The sequence below is a fragment of the Solea senegalensis genome, unplaced genomic scaffold (assembly GCF_019176455.1).
Source record: "Solea senegalensis isolate Sse05_10M unplaced genomic scaffold, IFAPA_SoseM_1 scf7180000017085, whole genome shotgun sequence".
Lineage (NCBI taxonomy): Eukaryota > Metazoa > Chordata > Actinopteri > Pleuronectiformes > Soleidae > Solea > Solea senegalensis.
Genome location: NW_025322230.1, coordinates 210,401 through 224,889, shown reverse-complemented (window position 1 = coordinate 224,889; position 14,489 = coordinate 210,401). Strand labels below are relative to the sequence as shown.

Sequence of the window (14,489 nt, the reverse complement as noted above, 5' to 3'; positions counted from 1 at the left end):
ACACAACAATCTCTTATAACTTTGCCATGGAAGGTCAGATATTAACTAAACAAGTGACAATCGATGATGGGCCCTGGCTAAAGATGTCTATGCAAAACTGTACATTTTGAAAACATCGCCCCCTGTTGACGGCAGACAATATGACGTCTGGTATTTCGCTACAACAACAAACTCTTATAACTTTGCGATGAAAGGTTAGATCTTAACCAAACTAGTGACGATCGATGATGGGATCTTGCTGAAGATGCTTATGCAAAAACTGTACATTTTAAAAACAGCGCCTTCTGGTGGTAACAGAAAATACAATTTCACAATTTCCCTTATAACTTTAACAAATTTCATTGTATCATACTCAAAATGAATGAAAACATGTAAAACACATGGTAGATGATGCTTGCTGAATATGATAACAAATCGTTCAACGGTGTTGACATAAGAACACTGCACAGGACCCACTCTACTGAGTGGTTTGTCAGTGCAGTAACCTTTGTTCGCCACATGATGGAGGCATTTGCCTACAAATCTATCAAATCTAACATTTACAGTTTCTCATGCTGCTCTGAAAGGGAAAGATGGGGCAAAAGGTACTGCAAGAGGGGCCAAGGAAAAAAAAAAACAGGGAAAATGGGAAGAGAGAAAAAGTAACAGAGGGAAAAAAGAGAAAATGCACCCTAAATTCTTATACCATCAGATGTTCTATCACAAAAATAACTAGTTATTTCTAAAATTCAGCTTCAATTCTGATACCATCAGTTGTTTTTCACAAAAATAACAACTTATAGATGAAATCACACTGTTAGACCTCAGACCCGCCCTGAACATGTCTGTAAAGGATGACCTCCTTACAGGAAGTACAACTCCCGAAACAGGAAGTAAAGTCTGACATTCTCCGATCCACACGAAACTTGTTATGTAAGTCAAGGTACCTTCCCTAAACACGTTTACGGACACGCCTTTCACCCAACAGGAAGACGGCCATTTTAAAAGGACACGCCTGACATTGCGCGGGGATGCAGCTGAAAATAACCTGTACCACAAGCGGTGAATGAACGGAAGATGAGGAAGAAGACTCGCGCTGCGACGTGGACGCACAGGGACTCGCGAGCCGTCAAGCTCGAACCCGTCAATTACCGCTTGCGGTACTAGTTATTATTATTATTATCATTTTAAAAATGGGAAAATTAGGACGCGTGAACAACCATCCCTGAATCAAATATAACAGACTACAATAAATTAGCCTGAAGTGCAAAATGTGCGCACAAACACACGTGAACACAACACAAATAATAATAAATAATCCTCATGAGACTCATCACACTGTTGGCATGTTAACATGGTCACAGTGACAATTCTAATATGCTGAAAATTAGCATGGACAATGGTTAACGCAACATTCGGCCATTTGTTATTAAAGTCTAAAAGAGCCACTCTCACTAAAAGCACTAAAAAATGGCTTCCCGCTAAATAAAATACAACCACGCTACATCCACAGGCTGCAGACTTGACCGACTGCAGCAACACTCGCCCAGTCAGCCGTGTCATTCAATTAGCACAATTGCCTGTGCCGATGTAACAAGACGTCGCCGCCCTAATGAGACAATTAGCTCGTAGCATCTTAAAGCTGGTGCTCCTCATTAGTGCTGATGGCGCTTGTACACGCTGATGGCTCCGGCTCCGCCCTAACACTCAGCCACCAGAAGCAGCTTTCTGTGGCGACGGTAATGGGAGACGAGAGTGAGGCGGAACAAAAATAAAGCCCTGTGTGACCTCTCCATCCATAGAGCACATCTCAGGGTATCACTACAAATGGTGTAAATATTAATATTTTTGGTTTTCAACTGTAGATTTCATGTGGGCGAGAAATACCTCCATCCAGTTAAACTCAAAATGTGACTAAAGTGTTCTGTGAATTTCAGAATGCCTCAACTTCAACTTTGTCATCATCAGAGGAGGAAAGTAATGAATTACATTTACTCGCGTTGCTGTAATTGACTTGTTTTTTTGTGTACTGTAAAATTTGTAATTTTACTTTTACTTAAGTATGTTTTTTTGGAAGTACTGTTCTTCGCTACATTTTTTTTTTGAAGTTTTTGTACCGGAAACTTTGGCAGTGAATGATGAGGACAGGTGAATGATGCTGACAGGTGAATGATGAGGACAGGTGAATGACGAGGACAGGTGAATGATGCTGCTTTACATATTTTATTTTGTCAGCACTTTAATTTGTAAAAATTGCCTTTTAAAACAATTCATGTGAGATTTGTGTTCCCTTGTCCTTTTTGCACGACACAAGAACCTTGTTAAAAAGGTAGCTCAGTAACTTTTACTCTGAATACATTTTAAACTAGCTGCCTTTTTTACTTTAGCTTTAAGAGAATATTTCAGTACTCTTTCCACCTCTAATCATTATTATGCAGTGTGTATTAACATAGTTTCGAAGCCTCTCTTAAGCAGCTAAAAAAAAGACTTGATATCTTCTCATAGACTTCCTTTTATTTACTGCTGTTTGGTGTGAGAGGAAAACAGGACAACGGGGGAACAAAGACAGAGAAACCCCCCCCCACACACACACACGCACACAGTCTGTCTACCTCTTTTCTGTCTATTTAAAGTACCTGAGCTCAGCGGTCACACTCTCGTCCTGCCAATTTTAACTGGATCCAGGCATTTGTCCAAACTCTGTCAAACAAACATGGGGGCTCAGAACAGCAAAACAACGAATATACTCCATGAACACTATAGGCTTTAAAATGTGGTTAATTAAAAACCATTATGCATTAATAATGAGCTTCTGAGTTCTAATCAATCTCATGTACAGTATACCACATGATGTGAATGTGTTTTTCATTTTATTACATTAGGGAGCATGATTTTCATTACTGGACCCATAAAAGACAAACGTTAGAGCCTTTTGTCCATGTGTGACCTACATTGTCACAACAGTGAAGTGGTTACAAGGCTGTGAGTCCACTGAGGGCTGCAGTCTCTCAGGGAAATGGTCAAGAGAATTGTTGAAGACCGATAAGACTGCACTGAGCAACTGCAGCGAGAACAAATGAACGTCCTTCATTGAGCAGTGTCATGTAATCGAGGTCAATATTTGCAACAGTGAATGCTGCAAGGCAACTCGGTTGAAGGGACTGTATGAAAATGAATCAAATAATGATTAAAGTTGATTTGTGAATGTGTGGATAAAGGTGTTTTGATATTTTGTGTGCCACATCTAATGTCTATGTCAAATGTGACATTGAAAAACCTCCCTGAAAGCCATAAAATTAAAGTAATGCTTACATGGAGAAGTACACATTTTGGAATCCTGTCCATTTTTAGATCCATGTACTTATGCCAGGTAGGTTTTCCTCTGGCAGAAACAACATAAAGTTGTGTAAAACAGCAATGAAATGTCAACAGTCTTCTTTTTGTAGTTCTTAAATGTCATGAATACAACCAACTGTAGTTCTTTAAATATGGTGCAAGTGTAAAAAAAAACGTTATACATGATATTATCTTAATTTTAAAAGGTCAAATAGGTTTTTTTGCAGCTCATTTCATTTGGGTGGAGAAGTGACAAAATGGCTCTTTTCATTCTAAAGGTTGCAGACCCCTGTCATATTCAATATTTTGCTGATTAATATCTTTAAATTAATTAAATCCCCACCATCCATCTCTACACAGTGGCTGTAATGTAAAGTAAGCCACATATTTCAATTTTTAGACCAGAGCACATGAATATTTATTGTCACTTTTCATCTGCCCACAGGTCAAATTTGTTGTTTTTTTGTTGTACAGTATTTTTTGTTTTTTAATTAATTAATTGATTGATTGATTGAGGTGGATGGCAGGCTGCATCCTCTGAATGAAGATGCTGTGAACTCATACGAATTAAAACACAGTGACTGCACAATTCTCTCTCTCTCGATTTTTCCTTCACCTCAGCAAATCTTAACAGAGCTTTTTAGCAGGGGAGCTATTTTGAAAAGCGACACAAAGGCAAGATTCTGGTGAGGCGATGAAATGTGCATTGCATTTTTATGCAGATGAAGTTGCAATGAAGCTCCCGCTGGTCTGTTCCTCCCTGTACGTGCCTTCTTTTGACTAAGACAGTGAAGTACACTGTTACCATGACAACAGACAAAGTCAGCTTTGAGTCCATATGCATAACGCTTACATGTCTATCTATATATATATAGATAGACATGTAAGCGTTATGTATGTATAGTATTCTGTGTGTGAAGAATGCAATGAACAAAAAATGTGATTTAAACAGCAGCAGAGGCCACAGCTTCAGTTTCATTTTATTTTTAAACTGGCAGATGTTGGGTTTTCTTTCAGGCCCTTTTACATTTATGAATGGGGAAAAATTAAAGGCAGAGTTTGTAACATTTTGGAGTGTTTATTGGCAGATATTATTTGTGTATAATCACTATAAACTATACAGTAAATCTTTTGGTTTTCATATATATATATATATTATATATTTATAGTATATATTTTCATGACTGTATATACTTTAGGCAAGGGCCTTTCTTTGCTTCAGCCACCACCAAACTGAGAAAACCAGCGAGATAATGTATTGAAAATGAAGAAAAATAACATTCCAACATACAGTGAATGGACATCCAACAACCGGGAGTAGCGAAAATATGAGAGGATTCACGAAATAGACAATTTTTCTTTATTTTTGTTCAGAAAAAAAGAGCCAAGCGAACTTTGAACTGTGTCATATTTCCAAATTTCACAAATTCAATCCTGTTTTAAAAAAATGTAGTACTTTTTGCTCAGGTGTGTTTATATCCCTTTTTCATCTGATTGCCTATAGGTTGTGCTGAAAAAAGGATATAATACACTCTATATTGCTCATTCTTATAGCCTCTGTATATACATTTTAACATGATAATTATAGAAAGAAAAGCAGCCTAAATGCACTGTGTGGGTTAATGCGTGAGGGGTGAACATGGGTGTCACATCACTAATTCTGACACACTGTACATTTGAGAAGAAAATATTGTTTACATCAAAAATGAAGAAAAACAACATCCAGTTTTCAGGAGATAATTTTGAATGTGTTTGCTGATTGTTGCACATCATTTGAGCTCCACATCTGCCTTTCATGTGTGCTCTCCACTCATTTCCTATGGTTTATTTGTTTGTTTTTGCAGTTCTTCATCGTGTATACTTTATATAAAAGCCACAGTGCACCATTATTCCCAGTTAACGTGTACATTTTTGAATTATAATTGTCCTAATACAGACATCCAGTGGTTGGTTGTTTGTACCTTTGTGGGCCAGCACTGAGAGCCACTGACGTCACCATAAATAGCTGGCTAGCCAGTTGTTTTGGGAGAAGAAGAAAAGGGCTACAAGCGGAAGAAACACCGTATTTGGTGGCAGATAGTTTTTCGGTTTATGGTCCCGGTTTTTAAACACACTTTGAATTATGTCGACCCCGGCAAGGAGACGGCTTATGAGAGATTTTAAAAGGTACCGGTTACGTTTTTTTACTATCACTATTATCATTTTTCTTGCTGTGCAGTCACCTCTTGTGTTTGTGTGTTGCTAGCTGCGTTAGCCTGCTAGCTTAGCGTTAGCGTTAGCGGCCGGTGTGAAAACGATACTGTATATTATGATTGAGTGGAGTTCTAGTGATGGTCAGTTGACGTTTTGCATGGTTTATGTCTGTGTCTGGCGTCTGTGTGATTGACAGTCAGTATGTGACACTTTATGTGTTATTTGTCGCTATTCGAAGGAAGCAATTTGGCGTTATAATGCACTATACCCACGGGGATAACGTTGGTCCTTTTGTCTTTATTTTGCCCTGACTAAAGTGTTTTTGTCGTTGTATGATGTTGGCGCAGTTTCAGGTTAATTGACGTTGGAAAAGAAACACAGCCGGGTGAAGACAATACATCATATCTTTTTTGTCTTAGCATTGCTGGCCCTGGTCAGAGGCAACACGGTGTGTGTGAGTGTGACAGTATTTATGTTTTATTTACTCACTGCAGTAAACTGGAGGCTGTCGGCTTTAATTTCAACAACATCCAACCTGCCTGCATACAATTCAGTTTCAGTCCCCCGCGACAGCAACGTGGCTTTCAGGTGTTGCACAACCGGTGACTGAGATCCTCGGGTGCCCCCACATCTCTATTTTACTTGTTCCATACACTTCATATAATCGTCACTGTAGTTTACATGGTTGTATAGCAGGGAAATCAGAAGCAGGACATTGCAAATAGCAAAGAAATACATTTAAAAATGTAAAAATTGAGGACACATTCAAACAAGTAGAAGACATAACAGCTTAGTTGTAATAATTTCCATTACGCACATTCAGTCTTTTGTTTTGGGATTGTGGCTGCAACCATAGGAATGTCATCATTTTTTCGAGTAAGAATAAGACCAGTACTTGTGATCTTCAGAGTATTGATCTGCATGGCCAAGTGGAAGAGGAACTTGGGTACCCAACCCCCATTGCCCCCCCCCCCTGGGCATTAATCGGTGGTTGTCTGCTGCTCCAAATCTAGGAAGGTTTCTAGTGGAGGATTCTTACAAAGAACGTGTGTTGTTTTATAATTCCCATAGCAGTGTCTGAGACCCACCTGCAGTGACATCAACTTTAGGTAGTGCTGGTTTAACATGAACAGCAATAGAAACAACATTTGTATGTGAGTAATGAACTCGTGCTGTGAAACTAAAAACAATAATAGGTTTTGGTTTCCTGGGAGAGTCACACCTGCCAAAGAGACTGCTTGTAATTCCTGCTATCACCAATCTGTTGCCTTGCTCCATATGCTCTACACCCCTCAGTGCAGAGCATAATGTTATTCATACACACACACACACACACACACACACACACCCCTGTCAAGGTGCTATTCAACTAAAGGTGGATAAGGTGTCACTGTAACTCTACTCTGCTGTACGATTCCCCAGGTGTAAAACTGTAACACTGATGAGAGGAAAACACAATCCACACACATCCCTGGATCAGCATGTGTGTCCATGCCAATGCTGGCTCATTGTGTGATATTGTCCAACTGGCTTTGTTTGAACTCTTAACTCATATTATTTGCACAATATGTGACTTGAAACTGAGTTATGTCATTGTTTGGCAAGCAGCACTTCAGCGAGCTATTTTTGGCTTGGTACTTTGGACACTGGTGTTAAATTGTAGTGCTGCCCAAAATGGCATTTTCTTTAAATTATGTGTCTAAACGTATGTAAAACTTTTGTTCCAAAAGGTACAAGTTTAATTTTTAAAGGGATTGTAGTTCTGGGTGGTATGACCCAAAATTCCAACGGTTACACAGTAATGGTATTTTTTCCAGCGAGAGAGAGAGGTGCAATTTAAGTGTCTGTGTGTACAGTAACTGCATACATTCTTGATACTCTAATACGTGTTTTCTGCTAAATTGGTGGAGTAAAGTGGTCATTGCTGCAGTTACTACCACGGTTACTTCTTCAACTACATGTTTGGTGCAGCCTTGAAAAGGGTCTCTCACCCCCCCCACCCCCCCCGACCACTGCAGACTTGTGAACAATCACTGGTTTCCATGTAGAATTAGTCACTGTGTAGTGGAGCATCAGTTCACCGGCAGAGCGCTCCAGCAGATTATTGTAAATGAGGTTAATTGCAGTGGGTCTGTCTGCAGCAACGGATGTAGAAATAGATCTACACTTGCACACAGACACAGAATTTAGCTTACCTTGTTTTACACGTGCAAGATTTTTATACTTTTATACCAGGCAGTGGATTGTAGTCCTACATGGTCTGTGGTGACTCTTGTCCAGGCTTCACCTACCATGTGAACTGTAGACCTGTCATGGCAACAGTGTTGTCTGATAACATTGCTGCCTTTTAATTGTCACGTAAGAGCAATCGACCAGAAACCTGTTTCACATTCTACACTTACTAATAGTTTCAGAGACTTTATTTACATTGTTGACCTATGATGCGTGTTTTGATTTGATGACGCCTTTGTTGCTAGGCAGTTGTTGCTGTGGCATTGTTGTACTGCATTTTACAGCGGTCCCTAGTCAGTCAAACTGCTGTGGGCAGTTTTCATTGTGGAGCTGGAGCAAATTCTCATTTAAGATAGTCTTGTGTGTTTTGGCATGTGCAATGAGTAATTCTGGCTGCAGAATGTGGAAAATACTGAAGATGTTTCTAAATTGTCTGTCTGTACAATCAGCAATGATTTGAATGCACATAAATAGAAAAATCTATATTTTGATGATGTGCTTATCATTCAAAAAGGCCCAGAATGAATTGGTCCATGTTCAAATGTGATGTTTTATGCTTTTCCCTCCATTGAAAACCACCTCTGTCACATTATTAAAATGGTTCTGTGTTCCCAATTTTATAAACAGTTCATTATAAAACATAGCCTAATTTTCTGTAAGCCGATCAATTGACAAGACGTCTAATAAATATGTATTAATTATTGAGTTTTGATGTTTTTTAGCAATATTTCTTTTTCTCTTGTTTCCCAAACTTAGAGGAATCAGTTTCATGTCGGTCAATGATCGATATTTATAGATATACCGATATAGATATACTTCATCTGTATATGTCTATATCTATGGTTTATTTCAGGTGAAGGTTATCCTGGTTGACTTATGATACTGTATTGCATTGATTCAGATAAGAGCTAATGGTAAAGGTTGTGTAAAATGATTAACCACAGGGTGGACACTGCACAAGATCCTGCAAGCCTGGCTGCTGTCTACGGTCACATGGATACAGTAATTTATGTTATAAATGATAATTATCCTGCTGTCATGGTGATAATTAAAAACCTCATGCTCTCACCCAGCCACTTGTTTGTCTTTTTCTGTCACTCTTTTTTTTATTGCTCTCTCTTTCATTTCTATATTTTCTATAAGTATTGCTTCTTCTTGCTTTTTGTCCTTCCTTGTCTGAGATGTCTCCCTCTGGTCTTTCTCTTATCGTGCGTCTCTTTTTTCTCTCTGCCTTACACAGACTTCAAGAAGATCCTCCCACCGGTGTGAGTGGAGCACCATCAGAGAACAACATCATGCTTTGGAACGCTGTTATTTTTGGGTGAGTCATAAGCTCTAAATCCAACCCCACCCGACTATCTTTACAGTGCCACTGTGATATGCAGATTCCCCCATAGAGCTTCAGTAGATCAAATTTTTAAATATTCTTATAAGTTATTAAATTGATTGAATAAATACATTAAAATTAAGAGAAAAATAAACTAACCTGAGTGCATTTTTGTAACAATAGCTCTCAGATTTTTTTTCAGGTTTCTTTGCTCTATATATTAAAGAAATCATTCAAACTGAATAATGTTGGTCTGTTGTCAAAACAAGACTTCTAAGAACATCGTCTCATCATTTTGAGGGTTGGGAATAACTAACAAATATTCAATAATCAAAAGATCCATTATGGAAATAGTTGTGAGTTGCAGGACTATTGGTGTGTAATTTTAAAGTGTGAAAAACAAAGGATGAATTTCATACTGGTCGTATGACTTTGAAAGAAGAAGAAGTAGTAATATATTATAAAGTATGCAAGCAAACTAAATGGATGGAGTTTGTTGTAAACTAAAGGAATATGATAGTTATTTTGAATAAAAATTGACTTGCTATAAACTTCTTCACTTCATTAAAAGTGAAAGCTGCTAGAAACATGAAACATGAAGGCAGCTGCTCTAATTGGCTCTTTTAAACTTGCGTGTGTGAATGTGAGGAACCGAGTAACGGTCTTTGTAGAGCGTGTCCTTTTGAAGTTACGATAATAGTCATGTTTTCTACAAATCATCGTATTGAACAGTGGGGAGAATTTTAAAGTGTGATAATAATTTTATTTTTCTCCCTCTCTCTCTCTGCGTTTGGCAGACCTGTGGGAACACCATTTGAAGATGGTGAGTTGTCCATTTTTTGATTTATCTCATCCATAAAGTGCACACGCTGCGGGAGCACAGTTTTATTCCGGCTCTGGTTTGATTTAACTTTCTCCTGTGCCGTTATTGCTGTAGAGTTGCATTATTCAGTCCATCTGTTAGAGCCTGCTTGGCAGTGTTCTGTTGATTAAAAAAACATGGAAGCCAAACGGCTCAGGGTGATGTGGGTTATGCACCCAAGCAATCAGTATGACCGGACATTAAACACACACACACATACACAACATCACTGCACCCACAGATGCATATTTTTAAACCAGCACTAGATTAATAGATCAACAGGATATTAAAGGGTGTTTTCTTCATCTTATAAACTTTGTTGTTTTCACTTTAAACAAAAACCTTAATATTTAAAGGTGTATATAAACCTTAACAGTAATATACAACCCTGTCTGTGTTGTGTACAGTGCAGTGATATCAGATTCAGTCTTCCATTATGATTTGATATATTCTGCACAATCAATGAATAATGACAAAGGTGGTTTGTTAAATAGATACAGTGCAGGAAGAGGCAGAAAGTCAAAATCACAGTATTATACAGAAGAGAAGACAATATGCCTGTACTATGGATTTACAAAACCATTATAGTAACAAAAATAATACAATAATGTATATTGATACTAAACCAACATGAAGGTGTAAAACTTAAATCCGGAAGTTAAATAAATATTGTTCAATAAAGGAATTAAACCTGTAACGTGCACTTTATTACGCTTTACTCACTGTCTTATCTGTATTTGGTGTGGATCTTTATTAATGTGCTTTTTAATCATCTATCTAATCATTAATTTCTTCTACTGACATAATTGCCACTGAGGAGCTGAGCAGTTGAATGTGTGTTCACATCGTAATGAACACATTAAATAGGGGCGACACTCCCATGTTTGTACTCGTCCACTTACGTTTTGTGCTTCTATGAACGTCTGACTCAGTGTTTATAGTTTTCTGTCGTTAGTCATCCGTCTTATTATGATTCTCCTCGACATCTGCACATCCGTGAGGGATCAGCTTCTCTTTCTAATTGAGCCCGTTGTATTTTTAGTAACATAATTGTTTCTCCTCCAACCTTCACACCTGTGCTCTCCTTACAAAATGACTCCTCAACGCACTCTCTCCACTTTTTATGTCTCCCTCTCTCTGGAACTGCAGGAACATTTAAGCTTCTGATAGAGTTTTCAGAGGAATACCCAAACAAGCCTCCTACTGTTCGATTTGTGTCCAGAATGTTTCATCCAAATGGTAAGTGTTACAACAGATGTACTCGCACTCACACACGTACTGATTCAAACCATGTTTCTGTGGAAAAAGGACAAAAATGTCGGCGCTCACTTTGTTCAAACCCGTCATTCCGCAATTTTCATTCTTCTGTGTATGACACACACGTTTCTTGGAACGTGGAATGTAGCACAGTTTGTGCCTCCTTTTTTTTATTTGCACTGCTTAGGTCAAGTTCCTCCTTTCCTCCTCATTCAAACCGTTTCCTCTCATTCATCTTCTCTCTCCAGTCCATAATAGACTACATTTTATTGGGTCACATCGGGCTGACTTTGCAATCCAAAGAATTTGTGTTTATTTGTTCGGGTAAAATGATGTTTTACTCTGTGTTGTATTTACAGATCATTTCAGATCACAGGCTCATGTCGTTGATCGATTCCTACACATTTAGTCATTAGTGTAAATGTGGTAACACTTTATATTCGGGAACACATATTCACCATTAACTAGGTGCTTACGAACATGCATATAAGTAGCATACTAGCCTTTATTGGCAAATATTAAGCACGTACTAACACCTTATTTAGGAAAAATCATTCATGTCGTAATCGATGTAGAATAAGGTGTTAGTAGGTGCTTAATAATTACTAATGACGGGTTAGTATGCCACTTGTATGTTAGTAAGCACGTAGTTAATGATGAATATGTGTTCCCTACTATAAAGTGTTACCGTAAATGTATGTGACACTTTGTCCTAAATGTATTCTCTCTCTCTATTCTTCAGTTTATGCCGATGGCAGTATATGTTTAGACATCCTTCAGAATCGCTGGAGCCCCACATATGATGTGTCATCCATACTCACTTCTATCCAGGTTGGTTGTTAAGATTGCCTTTCACTCTTTATGTCTGCATACGTCTGGCTGATTTAAACACCGGTGCACTTTGTGTTGTTGAATTCATCTCTCAGTCTCTCAGAACAACTAAAACAGAAGCTTGTCAAATGTAGCATCCTGCACAGAACCTTCAGATTTGAAGCACAACTTATAAATATTAATATTATAAATATTACATAAATATTTATGTAGTTAAATAAATATTTATGGACTTTTGCCATTTCTCTGTCTACTACCATGATAAGGCCACATGCTGGAGTATTGGCTAGCACAGTTGCCTCACAGCAAGAAGGTCCGGTCCATCCGAGGGGCCGTTCGCTGTGTCATGTTCTCCCCGTGTGCATTTGGCTTTTCTCTGGGTTTCTCCCGATTTCCACCCACAGTCCAAAGACGTGCAGTGTGAGAATTGGAGTGTGAGAGCGAACGGTTGTTTGTCTGTCTCTGTGTTTGCCCTGCATCCTTGGCATTTTGTGTGCTCTCCCTGCTGGCAGCCATATTTTCGCTGAGCTTGTGCCTGCCCCGTCTCCTGCGGGTTCTCTAGGCACAGGAAGTGCACAGAGCGCATGCAGCTTTAAGATGCCGACTGAGTTGGGACCTCATATAAACACATTTCAAAAGACCAGAACCATTGATTTTATGGCTGTAGAGTTGTTAAAAAAAGTGCTTCTTTTTCCAAGATAACTTTCGCTTTCCATATATGGCAGTTATTCAACCGTTTAGGAATTTACGGTACTGAGAAGCTGACATCACAAGCATGTGGTGCGCCGGTGAATCTTATGTGATTGGACAGTTGTTTCATGAAAGTCCTGAGGGACACAGAGCTCTATTTATCTGCTCCATCTTCTACTGTTTTATCCTCCACATGAGGGTTGCAGGGTGTGCTGTGCTCAGCTGACATAGGGCAAAAGGTGGAGTCACACCGTAGACACGCCAAATCCTGTCAGCGAGGACAGGAAGGGTTAATAGAGGATTTTAAATAATTTACAATAAATGATAACACAGAAGTGAATATTTTTGTGATTTTCCACAGTCATTGCTGGATGAGCCAAACCCAAACAGTCCTGCCAACAGTCAGGCCGCACAGCTCTATCAGGAAAACAAGAGGGAGTACGAGAAGAGGGTGACGGCCATCGTGGAGCAGAGCTGGGTGGACGTCTGAGCTTTTCCTCACTCTTTGCTCCTTCCTTTCTATCACCCTGTCTTCATCATCCCCATCACCTCAGTCTCCTTTTTTTTACCTCATCTAAAAAAAACAAACAACTCTATCTGAAGAACTCAAGTGCCACCCTGTGAAAAAAATGAATGAAAAACCTCCAGAGAACAACCAAACCAGAATGGACATTAACTTGCTTGCCAATATTTTGAGGAAAATGAGGGAGGGATATCAATCTTTTATTTGTTTTTGTCCTTTTTATTTTACTTTTTTTATTGCATGATGTGAAATAAGTTATTGCTAACAGAATTTGTAATATATCTTTGTTGTTTGGATGGATTTTAGTTGGACTGTTAGTGTCTTTGAGTTCACGGTTTTTTGTTTTTCTTTGTTCCTTTTGTAAGGTCTGCTGGTTTTTGAGTCGTGAAAGAATCCAGAAAATGCCTTCTCAGAGTCGGTATCGTTGATATTCAAGTTTTAAGTAATGCAGCTTATAAAGAACAATTCCCGATCTGTTCTAGCATATCTCTTTATATTTTAAGACACCGTAGGTTTCGGGCTCACAGACGTCACCGGCTGTGGCGGCGGCGCCAGGTCTCCCATGCGCTGATGAATCATGTTGCTCCGTTGCGCACCAGCTCTGAGCTCTTATTTGTGTCATTTCTTCTCCGAGATGGAAGATGACAGACGTCAGAGAAGCGAGTTCTAAGAAACGAGATATTTACAAAGGAGGGTTGAGAAACACTTACCTTTTTAGCATCATGTTCTTTTATATTCTACATATTTTCAAAAACCTTACAGCTCGTGTTGTGCCCACCTGGTTTTCTACTTCCACTGCTGTGCTGCCAGTGACGTGTGTCTGCCTGAATTAAATGTCGGGGTGTTTTTAATCCTTATTTTTAAAATGACACAGTTGACGTGTAAAGTTACTGATGGGATTAGAGAGAGCATCACATTTTATTTTTATTTCTTTTGCTCAAAAAGGATAGCAGTTAATCAGAGGATTGACAGAGCAGACCTTTCTCCAAAAAAAATGTTAATGCCTGCATTTGTTTACTTGTATGTGAGACAATTAAATAACCACCCCGAGTATAAATTCATGACTTAATAACCCTGTCCAGCTCCAGCTAATAGTCCATGGAATACAGTCATCATGAAACACAGCTCTTTCTGAGACAGTAAAGGTCATGTTGTGGTTAGTGACTTATATCACCTAATAATCAGATAGGATATGTTATAAAAATTTTGTGAAATAAGCAAAAAAAAGTGTATACTTATATGCTGTATAAACATAATAA

The 14,489-nt window shown here is 38.7% G+C and overlaps 1 protein-coding gene across 1 annotated transcript; it reads left to right on the top strand.

The window, feature by feature from the left end:
• Positions 1–5,318: 5,318 nt before the first annotated feature.
• ube2b (ubiquitin-conjugating enzyme E2B (RAD6 homolog)) lies at positions 5,319–13,305 on the top strand. Its single transcript, XM_044018368.1, has 6 exons — positions 5,319–5,481; positions 8,981–9,061; positions 9,865–9,890; positions 11,079–11,168; positions 11,929–12,017; positions 13,069–13,305. Exons 1-6 carry the CDS (start codon positions 5,438–5,440, stop codon positions 13,195–13,197), a joined length of 459 nt encoding a protein of 152 aa, XP_043874303.1. The 5' UTR covers positions 5,319–5,437; the 3' UTR covers positions 13,198–13,305.
• Positions 13,306–14,489: the final 1,184 nt, after the last annotated feature.

What these genes read in the sequence shown, in the direction of transcription:
- ube2b (XM_044018368.1), top strand. Translation starts at nt 5,438, where the DNA reads ATGTCGACCCCGGCAAGGAGACGGCTTATGAGAGATTTTAAAAG. An exon ending in CTTATGAGAGATTTTAAAAG is followed by an intron (nt 5,482 to 8,980) that starts GTACCGGTTACG and finishes TGCCTTACACAG; the next exon opens with ACTTCAAGAAGATCCTCCCA. An exon ending in CAGAATGTTTCATCCAAATG is followed by an intron (nt 11,169 to 11,928) that starts GTAAGTGTTACA and finishes TCTATTCTTCAG; the next exon opens with TTTATGCCGATGGCAGTATA.